The sequence below is a fragment of the Condylostylus longicornis genome, unplaced genomic scaffold (assembly GCF_029603195.1).
Source record: "Condylostylus longicornis isolate FDR11 unplaced genomic scaffold, ASM2960319v2 ptg000011l, whole genome shotgun sequence".
In the NCBI taxonomy this organism is placed as follows: Eukaryota; Metazoa; Arthropoda; class Insecta; order Diptera; family Dolichopodidae; genus Condylostylus; species Condylostylus longicornis.
Window position 1 is genome coordinate 2,144,543 of NW_026577980.1, and position 11,454 is coordinate 2,155,996.

An 11,454-nucleotide genomic window follows, 5' to 3' on the forward strand; every position below is an offset into this window, starting at 1 on the left:
AGTTACACTTATTTAAATTCAAATTAGAATGCTGTAAAGTGTATTGCCTGAACAATAATGAAACACAATTCATACATAGTAACTTATACAAAACTTATATTTATTAGTATTTATTGAAAGATTAATAAATTAAGCTATAATCACTACATTATACGCACATATATACATGCATATGAACATACATTCATGCATATATATGAATATACCTTTTTTTAATCTAAATGATTGCAATTTTTAAATTTTAATTGAAAATTTTAATAGAAAAAAATTTTGTTTTTTTATTGAAAAATTGGAACATAAATTTTTTTGCAGTTTTCGGAAATATTAGCTACTGTTTAATAATTTTGATTTTAATTCACTGTGTTGGCTTTGTTCTGTCTTGCCATATAGAAACTTGGTAACTTGGTGGACCTGTTGTTTGTGACACGTTACCTACGTCGTTGCTAAAAAGAAAATAAATCTGATTTATAAACCTGTATTTTTTTTTTTTTTTTGGAATATTCTTGTTTCAAAAAAATTTACTTACTTAAAAATATTAAGGATATATTTTGAATGACTAATAATTTCTTCACATTCATCCTTTGAATGACATAAATCTAAAATTTGATTTAAAGTACTTTGAACATTTTCGATGACTTTCAATCTTTCTTTTGCTTTACTAGATTCTGATAGAGTTTTTAATGCTGATAAAATGTGTTCTACTTTTGCGCTATAATTTCCATCATAACATTTTAATGATTCCTTTAAAATATAAAATAAGATTTCAATAGCTCCCAATTTTAAAAATTGTTCTCGAACTTCTGGAAATTCAATCGACAAAGCATCAACTAAAAACGCAGCTTTTGTCAATATTTTTTCTTCCGAAATTTTTCGTTTTATGCAATCTAAAATCATTTCTAAACCATCTTTTTCTACATAAATAGCAAGAGCTGGTTCATACCTCCTCACTAAACATGATATCGCATGTAAAGTACTTTTAATAACATTATTATCACTATCATTCAAAAATTTTATCAAGCGAGGGATCATATCTATTTCTGTAAAGTGCGATTGTGCAAATGGATTGTTTTGACTTATTTCACCAACCAATTCAATAGCCGAAGTTTTTATTCGAGAATCTTCGGAGTTTAAGCATAAAATAATAATATTGGCTCCACCAATTTTCAAGAAATTGTTAGCTAAATCTATGTCACCAGCTAATTCTTCAATCATTTCAAGTGATTGTAATTTCTCATCAACACTAGATTCTGCTGATTCAAGAATTTTTACAGCCTTTTCTAATTCTTCCATAATATCAACAGTCCAACTTTTTAAAGCATTTTCCAAAAATTTTCTTCTCTCTGGATCCATTTGTTCATATACAGATTCATGTGGTGCATCTTCAGATTTGGTCTGTTGGATAGCAAACCTTAACAGAGCTTGCAATGAATCAATCCGTGGATGTTGTAAATCACTATTACTGTTTTCGTTTTTCATTTTAAAATATTTAATTCTCAGATATTTGAAAATGTATTATTTATTCTTAAACAAGAGACATACAATGTATGTTGCCAGAATCGAATATAACAAAATACTAGCAGTCAACCATAACCTATTTTCGTTTTATTAAGTTTGTTTACCTTTTTTTTTACTCTGAAATATCTAGAAATTTCAAGAACATTTTATTTCGTAAAGTTGGCAGAATGAAAGAAATATGAATAATTAGCGACATCTTGAGTAGAAAATATTAACAGTTTAATTGTGTATGAATCTCACTTTTGTCTGTCACTTTTTATTCACTTTCGAATCAGAATTCTCCGTTTTTCTAATGGAAAATTTTTCTAATAAATTGCTGTTTTTCAATTGGATTTTTTTTTCTGAAATCATCAGCTGAGCATTGCACCTTCAAAAACAAAGTGAATAGTATTGTATACATTTTAAAAAACAGGGAGGCACGATACGAAATATCACTCGAAATCTCACTCGAAAATTACATTACTCAAGAACATTTTGCATACACACATGTATATATATGCATGTATATTTTTTATATAAAAGGCGGATTTCCACTCAATGTCCAGACGTCCGGACAATAATATTTTTACACTGTTAAGATGCAAATGCAAATATCATGAACATAAAAAGGTTGATTTCCACTACTCCCGAAGAACTGACATTTCTGATGGACTGACGTTTGCTATTGAGTGTGTGTTTTTGCTTCAGCCTTCAGCCAGAAGTTAAATATTTTTTAACTCAAAAAATTGGATGAACGAACTGTCAAGTTATTTTAGTATTACCTATGTGTTAGTAAAATGAAGGTTTCTGATTGGTTGAAAATTTTGTCCGGACGTCCGGACATTGAGTGGAAATCCGCCTAAAGTTTACACTTTTTGAAGATAAAAAAAGAAATTTTTGGGGCGCATAAGGGTTTTGTCGCTTTTAAACGGAACATTTTCAAGTTGAACTAGTTTTTATCTTGATAGTTCATTGGTTTTTATGAATAAAATTGAAAAATTTTCCTTTTTTTTTTCCTTCGTTTGACATTTTTTTAAAAATATAAAAAAAAATTTGATTCAAATAAAGAGACGTTCACAAAAACCAAGTCAAGAACCAAACATAAGTCACAATTTGCATCGATATACATATTTTCATTTTCGGCGTCTTCCACCTATTAATGTATAATTGGAATTGGCTTTTGGCGTGCAAGCATGTTTTCTCCTCATATGATAATGTAAGTCACCATAAGTTCGAAAACATTCGCTGCCACATACATCACACTTGTAATCTTTTGTTTCAGCATGTACTCTTTCGTGCATTTTCAAACTTTTTTCCGTTGCTAAAATTTTAAAATCGCTAAAATTAAATTTGTGATCAAATTTTCAAATTTAAAAACATACTGTGACCAGATGAGCAAATTCCACATTTGAATGTTTTATTTTTTGCCTCAACGATTTCCTTTATATCAGAAACCTCACGGAAAATCTCACCTAACTTATATAAGCCTGTAATAATAAGATCAGTTTGATTAATGTTAACAATTTTTATATCGACGTTGAACCTTTTTTTTCTAGATTTAGATAGGTTTTTTTAACAATTGGTGCACACCTATGCTCTCTAAACAAATGGCATCTTAATGAAGATTGCGTTCGGAAACATTCCGAACATTTTAAACAAGAGTAGTTTTTTGTTTTCTCATGAGTTTTTCTATGGTACTCCCTTAAGTTTTTACCTAAATTTAAAAAAAAACAACAAATTTTATGTATTCAAATGCATGTGAATTATATTTTGGAGCTACATACATACATACACGAAAATGCAAAAAGCATACAATGTATGATTTTGTACCTCATCGGTCTCATACCATTGAATACCATACCATACATTTCTTCATTCATGCAAAATTTTATCCTTATTCAAATTTATGTAATATTAATGCAAAACCTATTTTTTAGTTCGATTCACTAAATGTAAGAAGTATTTGTTTGGCTGAAGTGTATCTACTTACTTATATAAACTGAACACAATTTGCATTGGAATTTTTTTTCTGCGTGGGTTTGATGCTGTCTTCTATGAACATTCATAGCACTAGTGCAACGAAATCTAGCACCGCATACATCACACTGAACTGGTTTGTCATCTATATAAGTATAAAAAAAAATCTACTTTAGATTGAAACTAGAAGAACTACTTGAGAAAAAGTTGGACGATTAAACGTAATTGAATGAGCATGGAGTCTTATGTATGTATATCGTTTTACTTACCAGTATGAACCCTCTCATGTATTTGCAATTGAGCTTTAATACGGAACCTTTTCTCTGCAATATAAAAGGGTTTAGCACGTGTTATACAGGCACATACATATATGTATATGTATGTAATGTTCTATAAAAGCAAAATGATAACACTGAAATATATGCTAATTGTGATTACCACAAAATGAACAAGGAAATCTCAACTGCCCTGTATGAGTCGTAAAGTGAACTTTAAGCGCAGTTCGTGTACGATAAGCTTTGGGACATAAACTACATTTTTCAGGTCTAAAAAAAAACAAAAATTACTCTCATTACATACTTAATTAATTTAACAACTTTTCTCCACTGTGAATTCGCATATGAATTTGTAAACCTGTTTTTGAAGTCAAATTTGTTCCACACTCTTCACATTTAAATGACCTCGTAGACGATGGTTCAAAATGAGTTTTAATATGATAATTTAATGAGCTTGTCGTTAAATAAATTTTGCCACATTGGGGACACAATTGTTTTTCATTATTTGATTTTTTTTTAATATTGGACTCTAATTCATTATTTTCAAGAAATTCTGAATCATCTCCAAGTGGAAGATTAATATCCAATTTATGATCACTATCCAATTTATGATTAATATTCAATTCATCACCAATATTCAATTCACTACTTTCAGCTTGTGTATTTTCAACATCACCGTCAATATTTTCAAAAGCCTCTACATTTTCATTTACAAGTTTATTCTGAATATTTTCAATATTTTTTTCAAAACTAATTAATTCTTCATTATTGTTATTCTCACCGTCAATTGTATTTGTTTTTTCATTAGAATTTTGGGGGCACGCTCCACTAATTTGGTCAGTTTGGTCTTTTAAATGCGTTTTGATAAAATGACTTAGAAATTTTTCAAGACGCTCAAACTTTTTTTTACATACTTTGCAACTAATCCAGCATAGCCCTTTGGAAGAATTTTGAACTATAAACACTTCACCTTGGCTTGGCACAGCATTATATGAGGATTTTACATTTTCCCTAGCATAAGTTTTTATATTATGAATCTTTTTTAAAGAAAGTTTAGTCATTTCATCAATTTCCAAATCTTTTTTGACTTATTTACTATACCTATATGCATTTATGTATGTCGATATTTTATACAAAAACTATCGAAAAATTTTAGTAGATTTTGTTTTGTGTAAAGTGGTGTTTACACATTCAACTTTGTTAAAAGATTTTATATTACTAGAATTAAATGTCGTTATATTTTTCCGGCAATCAAAAACCACAATTTTTTGTAAAATTTTTATAATATCAAACAAAACCTAAAAGGATTAATGTTAATTCTGACATTTGCAGTGTCTCTGATGTGAATGCTGTCACCAAAAATTTTTCTTTAATTATTTTGACTAAATAAACTTTTTAGATTTGATTAATGATTTCTCTACCATTCCACTAACCACTTAACTATCCATGGTTTAATGATTTATAAGGGTTTGTTTTTTTACCTTATTTACCAATTATTTTTTGATAAAGATGTTCCAAAAGTAGCCTCGATTTTTTTATCCTATCGATTTGATTAGAAAATTCTTGTTAAGATTCAACGCAAGTAGCTTTTATATGTATGATCTAAAAATCACTAAGAAAGCATATAAAAGTACATTTTTAGTTATAGTCTATATTTAAATGTAAAGGATGTGAAATTACTTTGTCTACAAATAAATCTTTACAATTCAACATGTGGCTTCATAATAAAGAAAGGTCCAATCACAACATTTCTTGAGAAAATTTATTTATAAATGCAAATACATGAAAAGTACGTACTGGTTAGTAAGTTACAAGTTTTACTAATACGTATTTTTTATTACTAAAGTTTTTTATAATTTACAATGAAAGGGCCAAAAGCCCGGCGATAAAATAATGTGAAATTTTCGATAGATTTTTGAATCTAAACCGCATATTCTAGACCTAAAATATAAAAAATTAGATAAAAGGCCATCTCAGTGTGATGTATGCGGTGGAAGATTTTGAAGAAATGGTGCTTTAAATGTCCACAGAAAGCTATATAACAAAAATTATTAAAGTAGAATAAGTAATTTTAGGCTTCTTAAAGCATCGAAACGGAAAATAGTAGAAAAAACCAATACATTTAAGAGACTTGTTTGGCTTATTTCAATAAGTTTTTATGTTAAGGTTTTTAAATTTCTAAAGTTGAACATTTTCATTAATTGCGTAGACAAAAACTCTTTAAAACAACATGAAAGAACCTATACTGTATTAAAAGATTATTTTTATAAACTTTGTAGAGTTCGTTTGCGAACACGTTCTGGACTTGAAAAAAGAATTTTCACAAGAAAGCTAATCCTTCTAAAATGAAATGGTTTAATATAACTGACATAAAAATTATTTGTTAGAATTAATTTTTTGTTTGTGAAAAAAATTAGAAATAATTTGCTATTTCGTGAGATTTTTGATTCTAAAAAAATTTCTAATGCAGAGAATATAACAGAAAGACAATTCGTATGTCAAATTTGTAGATCTGATTTTAGTACGTTTTTAAGTTTATAATTTTTAATAAAACTTTAACTTTAAATAACTTATAATTTTTTAGCAACGAAAAAAAAATTTAAAAACGCATGAAAGGTGTCATGCGACAATGAAAAATTACGGTGCGATATGTGTGACGACGAATGTTTTAGAACTTATGCCGACATAAATTATCATATGAGGATAAATCACAGTTGCACAACTAAAGCGAATTTCAATTATACTTTGATAGGTGGAAGACGTCGAAAATAATATACATATACATATATATTTGTTAAAACTGCTTTTTCTTTTTTATTTATATAGCATTCTAATTTAAAATATTCATATTCAACCAATTCTTTCAAAATTGTATTATTATCGCTTTGTCTCGGAAAGCTTTTTTTTATAGTAGGGATATATCTTAATGAAGCAATTGTAGATAAATTCATTAGAAAAAATTTAACATCTTTGCTTGAGCTCAACTGCCAAGTAGTTCTATAAAAAAACGACGAAATTTAGTGCCAAAACGCAGTGATTATAAAAAGTTAGCATATTAAATTAGTTTATTGGGGTGAGTTCAAGTTCATTTTTAATTTTTTGTCCAAATTACATGAAGTTTTTAAAAGACAATATCGTTTCAAATTCATAATTTTATTTCCAAAAAAAATTTAAGCATATTATGTTCTTGTCATACCGTGCTATGCAATCAGTCAATATGTTATTATGTATTAGAAATTTGTCGCCACTCTTTACATTTCCACCGTGGTAAACCTGTTTTTCTAAAAAAAACATTTACAATTATTGTAGGTATATTAATAGCTATGCTTCTACATTGTTGCACTTAACCGTTTGTTCAAATTTTAAATTAAATTGTAAATTTATATAATTAATATATTTATTATAACTATATTCAAAATTTTGTTATAAGTTTTAACCATTTATTTTTTGTCTTACTACGCAATGTATTCTTTGAAATAAACTAGAATATGCATTTTGTTTTAATAATCAATGATTTAAAATATGTATGGATATATTTTTAATATATTTGTTAAGAATTATATCTTAAAAATCTCAAAAAGAAGCACTAAAAAAGCAAATTAAAATCAAAATGAAAAAAAAAACTACACTGATTATAATTTGATTCTGTCTCAAAGTTAATTTAAACTGACTATTTGATCCTGTTAAGTATATATTACTGTCAGATTCAATTTAATCTTTGTGTAATAGGAATTTTTTTTCGTCTTCGTCTATGCATTTGCTGTCTTTCCCAGAATTCGTAGTAACGTTCTTGTTTCAACCACTCTTGATATCTGTACCACCATTCCTCCCATTTAATATAATCCTAAAATTTAATAAAGTGTGTATTGTAAAATTGAATAAAGTGTAAATAACATTCTACCACATACTTTTATATTTTTTAAATACTTTTATATTTTTTACTTACTTTTAAATCTAGATCACGCAAGTAACCTCGACTTTTATAATATTCAAAACGAACTCTAACATCATCCCACGATAACATTCCAGACGGAGCGGTAGTAGCAAGTTCTTCAGGAAAATGGCCAACAGGAGCTGGAGAAAAACGACGTGGTGATTCAAAACCTTCTTCAATCATAACTTTTAAAGCTCCGCCCGCTGAATCTTTTGTTATTCTCATATTTTCCATATTACTTCTATCCATACTCCATTGTGCCATTTTTCCGAAGCGTTCTGATAATGTTAAACGTGTAGTTGCTGTAAAAGTAGGTAATGAACTTTCGCTATCAGACTCCGAATCGTCTGAATCAGATGAACTATGATGTTTTTTGCTACGTTTTTCACCTTCAATTTTAATCCTTGTACGAAGCTAAAATTCAGAGAGCGATAAGTACCCAATTTTATTATTTTAAATAAAACTCACTTTTTCTGTTTTATCTTTCTTCTTTTTTGGTGCTGGAGCCGGGCTTGCGGGCTCAGGTGGTCTATGTTTTAAACGGGGATCAACTGGAATAGGGGAATGCCGATTTCCTCTCGTTTTTAATTCGGTGTGCGGACGCTCTATAACCATTTCGCGACTTGTTTCGCGACTTGCACGTACAACCTATTGTTCAAATAAGTATGTTAATAGTAATTTGAATGCTTGATATTTTTTTGAAGGCCTACCTTTGTTTCCGCCCGATATTTTTCAGGACGAACTGGTGGAGAAACAGGACGCATGCGCGACGACGATGGCCCCAAATTGGATGGTGGTCGCTTGCTGTTAGGGATACCGTGAGCGATTCGAGCATTAGACGGTCCGGCGCGACTATGATGATTTGCACTAATTGCTTTAGGCGGCGGAGAACGTGGTCCTGGTCTTGAACGCGACGGTATTGAAGGCGAACTAAGTTAAATTTAATATAAAAATTATAAAATACAATTAAAAACACTAATACAATAATTTCTTACCGAGAACGGGGATGATGTTTCAAAGAACAAACAGAGCATGAATCATCTGAACAGCTACTTACAGAACTGTTCGAACGTGATCGACAAGTCTAAATGAAAAAATTTTCTATTAGTTTAAAATTTCTTCTTTTTTTTATGAATGAAACATACTCTTCCTTTGGGTGGTGGCGATGGTGGTCTTTTAGATCTAGGTAAAATCTGTCCTCCTGGTATACGTTTACTTGTAGGTGGTACGCCACTTGGACCACTTATAGGTGACCGGCGTCTTACTCCACCGGGTGGAGAAGATGGAGACCGACGTCTTGTATCCATTGGTGATCTTGGCGATATGTTTCGACGCATATTACCGGAATTGTTTGCCATTAACGGTTCTGGTGGTGACCTGGGCCTTGGAGGAACACGCGCGACTCCCCTCGGAGGCCCATAATCCGGAGATCTTGGTGCTCTTCGTACCGGTGATCTTTCTATGGGAGATCGGGGACGACGCGTGTCCTGCGGAATAGGTGACATTCGCCGAATATGATCTGGCGGTGATCTTCTACGCATTGATATAGGTGATGGTGATGGTGGTGTTTTACGCATACGCGACCGACTCCGACTTCTACTCCTGCTTCGGCTTCTACTACGCGATACAGTTCGTCTTACAGCGGATGGAACACCAACACCGCCCCCGTTACCACTACGAAACGCATTATTACCAGTATTATTGCCATTGCCGCGATTATAACGAAAGTTTCCTTCGCGCTCGCTATCCGAACTACTTTCACCTTCGATATACATTTTTTTATAACCTGTATGACGCCAGCGATTTGGATCTTTTTCTTCGACTTCCAATAATTTTTTGTCCCAATATTCATTGGTTGGACCACCTGATCGGGCTTTTTTCATTACGTTGTCGATTTCTTTACGTTTTCCAGCAGGCAAACTTGGATCTAATAAAAAAGAAACATACAAATTTTGGGTAGGTTTACGTAAATTAAGTTTTGCAACAAAATTGTTTTTTTTTATTGGTTTCTGTACCGGTTTTTATATTTTATTAGTTATAAATAAAATACAAGATACGATTTAGGATACCTGTAATTCTTGTAACAACAGGCTGTCTATCCATCCGAAGTTTACCAGGACGCGGTTGAGGGCTAATGTCACGCCTACGAGACATAGACATTATTTTCTTTTATTATTATATAATCTGCTTTTCAATTTTCAGTAAAATTAAGGTTCCTTCAATAAATTTTTCTCTTAGGATATAATTAAGTTTCGGACAAATCCCATGTAATATTTTTTACCGAATCGAATAAGTAATGAAATCTCTAAAAATTAAAATCCCACGAATAGTTCGACGTCGTTTGTTGCGACGCCAATACAAATTAAGATGAAAACAATCAATTATATGAAATGCTGCAATTGGATTATGGAAATACATTTTAAATAATTTTAAATTAAAGAAAAAATAAACAATATTTTTTTTTTTTTTTTGGAATAGATTAATATTTGGAATCACATCAAAATAAAACAAAGTGGACTATACACTTGTCCATATCGGAATATGTGGAACAAAGAACAAAAAGGGAAAATATAAAAAAAAAATTATTTTGTAAAAAATAGTGAACGCGATAATTTTGAATGAATAGCACAATTGAAATTGTTGTAGTACTATAAAAAATTTTCATATAAAATACATAATATATTTTTAATTACAAGTACAATTTGAAAATTTGAAATAACATAACAGGTTAAATTATGATAACTACACCTTATATACATATATAAAATATGCTAAAAAACTTTAATTGGAATTTACAAATAAAATTCATAAACCCAGTATGTATTTTTATTTACATAAATAAGAACGCGTATTCGCTATAATTTTATATCGAAAAATTAGCACCACTGAACGCGAGAAATTTAATAAAATGTTCAATGCTGAGTTGACCGTGTATTTATGCACCAGAATTGCGACCGAAATATAAAAAATACAATTTTCGATTTCTCTATATTAGACCCGAATTTCATAAAGTATAAAATTTGTCTATTTTTTCCAAATATTTTTTTTATAAAATTAGAAAGTTTTCCTAGACCGATCTTTCACTTTTTTTCACAGTTTGCACTTCTATTTTCTTTATACATACATATCTATACATATATATATATGTAATAATTAATAATTAATCAATTTTTATTAATCCACACTATATTTTACCGAAGTTTTTCACGAACTACGAGATACGTACTTTAAATCAAAAGTTCTCGATTATATGGAAATTTTGTAATGTTTTGTAATTTTGTTTCTTAATTTTATCCAATATTGCTTATTTGCCTAAGCGAACACTTCCCAAAATCTTAACGCCATTTTATTTTTCACTATTAAAGTACATATATAAATTGTTAAATACCTTCAAGATTTGAGATTTGACATATTCAGTACAGTACCCAAAAAACTTACACGTATAATTATTCAATTTCACAATTCAAATAAATTCGATTCTCGAACCATTTTGCAATACTAAAGTATGATCGTATTTTAAAGATTCAAGGATTGGTTTGGTTTATACACAACTCTACAACTTTCATAATGCATTTAATACGCTGAATTTACATTAAATTTAAAGAATTGTATCCTGATTGTCATGATTGTCGTGCAAAGACAATTTGCTTCCAATCTTCCTGACGACTATTAAATTATAGGCAGTCGATTTTCACGATGATTTTATTGTTCGAATTTGAACACTGCTACATGACTTTTTATTTCAATATATGTATGTACATAATAAAAAATTCT

The 11,454-nt window shown here is 29.7% G+C and overlaps 3 protein-coding genes across 6 annotated transcripts; all 3 read right to left on the minus strand.

Annotated features, from left to right (window-relative positions):
• Positions 1-72: 72 nt before the first annotated feature.
• On the minus strand, positions 73-2,379 carry LOC129619240 (nucleotide exchange factor SIL1). The gene is made up of 2 exons (XM_055534387.1): positions 527-2,379; positions 73-443 (listed from the first exon to the last, which is right to left on the minus strand). Exons 1-2 carry the CDS (start codon positions 1,474-1,476, stop codon positions 356-358), a joined length of 1,038 nt encoding a protein of 345 aa, XP_055390362.1. The 5' UTR covers positions 1,477-2,379; the 3' UTR covers positions 73-355.
• A 136-nt stretch (positions 2,380-2,515) lies between these two features.
• Positions 2,516-4,836, minus strand: LOC129619239 (zinc finger protein 239-like). Its single transcript, XM_055534386.1, has 7 exons — positions 4,068-4,836; positions 3,910-4,016; positions 3,741-3,794; positions 3,485-3,616; positions 3,038-3,208; positions 2,877-2,981; positions 2,516-2,815 (listed from the first exon to the last, which is right to left on the minus strand). The coding sequence occupies exons 1-7, from the start codon at positions 4,805-4,807 to the stop codon at positions 2,628-2,630; spliced, it is 1,497 nt and encodes a 498-aa protein (XP_055390361.1). The 5' UTR covers positions 4,808-4,836; the 3' UTR covers positions 2,516-2,627.
• Positions 4,837-6,883: 2,047 nt separating this feature from the next.
• LOC129619195 (serine/arginine repetitive matrix protein 1) lies at positions 6,884-11,064 on the minus strand. Of its 4 annotated transcripts, none has more exons than XM_055534318.1 (8): positions 10,876-11,064; positions 9,750-10,073; positions 8,826-9,607; positions 8,676-8,764; positions 8,391-8,610; positions 8,149-8,328; positions 7,693-8,094; positions 6,884-7,590 (listed from the first exon to the last, which is right to left on the minus strand). In XM_055534318.1, the coding sequence occupies exons 2-8, from the start codon at positions 9,838-9,840 to the stop codon at positions 7,453-7,455; spliced, it is 1,902 nt and encodes a 633-aa protein (XP_055390293.1). In that variant the 5' UTR covers positions 9,841-10,073; positions 10,876-11,064; the 3' UTR covers positions 6,884-7,452. The 4 variants fall into 4 exon arrangements, with proteins under 4 accessions (XP_055390293.1, XP_055390291.1, XP_055390292.1 ...); XM_055534316.1 differs by having other exon boundaries at positions 10,429-11,064; XM_055534317.1 differs by having other exon boundaries at positions 10,907-11,063.
• Positions 11,065-11,454: the final 390 nt, after the last annotated feature.

What these genes read in the sequence shown, in the direction of transcription:
- LOC129619240 (XM_055534387.1), bottom strand. Translation starts at nt 1,476, where the DNA reads ATGAAAAACGAAAACAGTAATAGTGATTTACAACATCCACGGATTGAT. An exon ending in TATATCCTTAATATTTTTAA is followed by an intron (nt 444 to 526) that starts GTAAGTAAATTT and finishes TTTTCTTTTTAG; the next exon opens with CAACGACGTAGGTAACGTGT.
- LOC129619239 (XM_055534386.1), bottom strand. Translation starts at nt 4,807, where the DNA reads ATGACTAAACTTTCTTTAAAAAAGATTCATAATATAAAAACTTATGCT. An exon ending in CGAATTCACAGTGGAGAAAA is followed by an intron (nt 4,017 to 4,067) that starts GTTGTTAAATTA and finishes GTTTTTTTTTAG; the next exon opens with ACCTGAAAAATGTAGTTTAT. An exon ending in ATTGTGTTCAGTTTATATAA is followed by an intron (nt 3,209 to 3,484) that starts GTAAGTAGATAC and finishes TTTTAAATTTAG; the next exon opens with GTAAAAACTTAAGGGAGTAC.
- LOC129619195 (XM_055534318.1), bottom strand. Translation starts at nt 9,840, where the DNA reads ATGTCTATGTCTCGTAGGCGTGACATTAGCCCTCAACCGCGTCCTGGT. An exon ending in TGTTGTTACAAGAATTACAG is followed by an intron (nt 9,608 to 9,749) that starts GTATCCTAAATC and finishes CTTTTTTATTAG; the next exon opens with ATCCAAGTTTGCCTGCTGGA. An exon ending in TGCGTGATCTAGATTTAAAA is followed by an intron (nt 7,591 to 7,692) that starts GTAAGTAAAAAA and finishes ATTAAATTTTAG; the next exon opens with GATTATATTAAATGGGAGGA.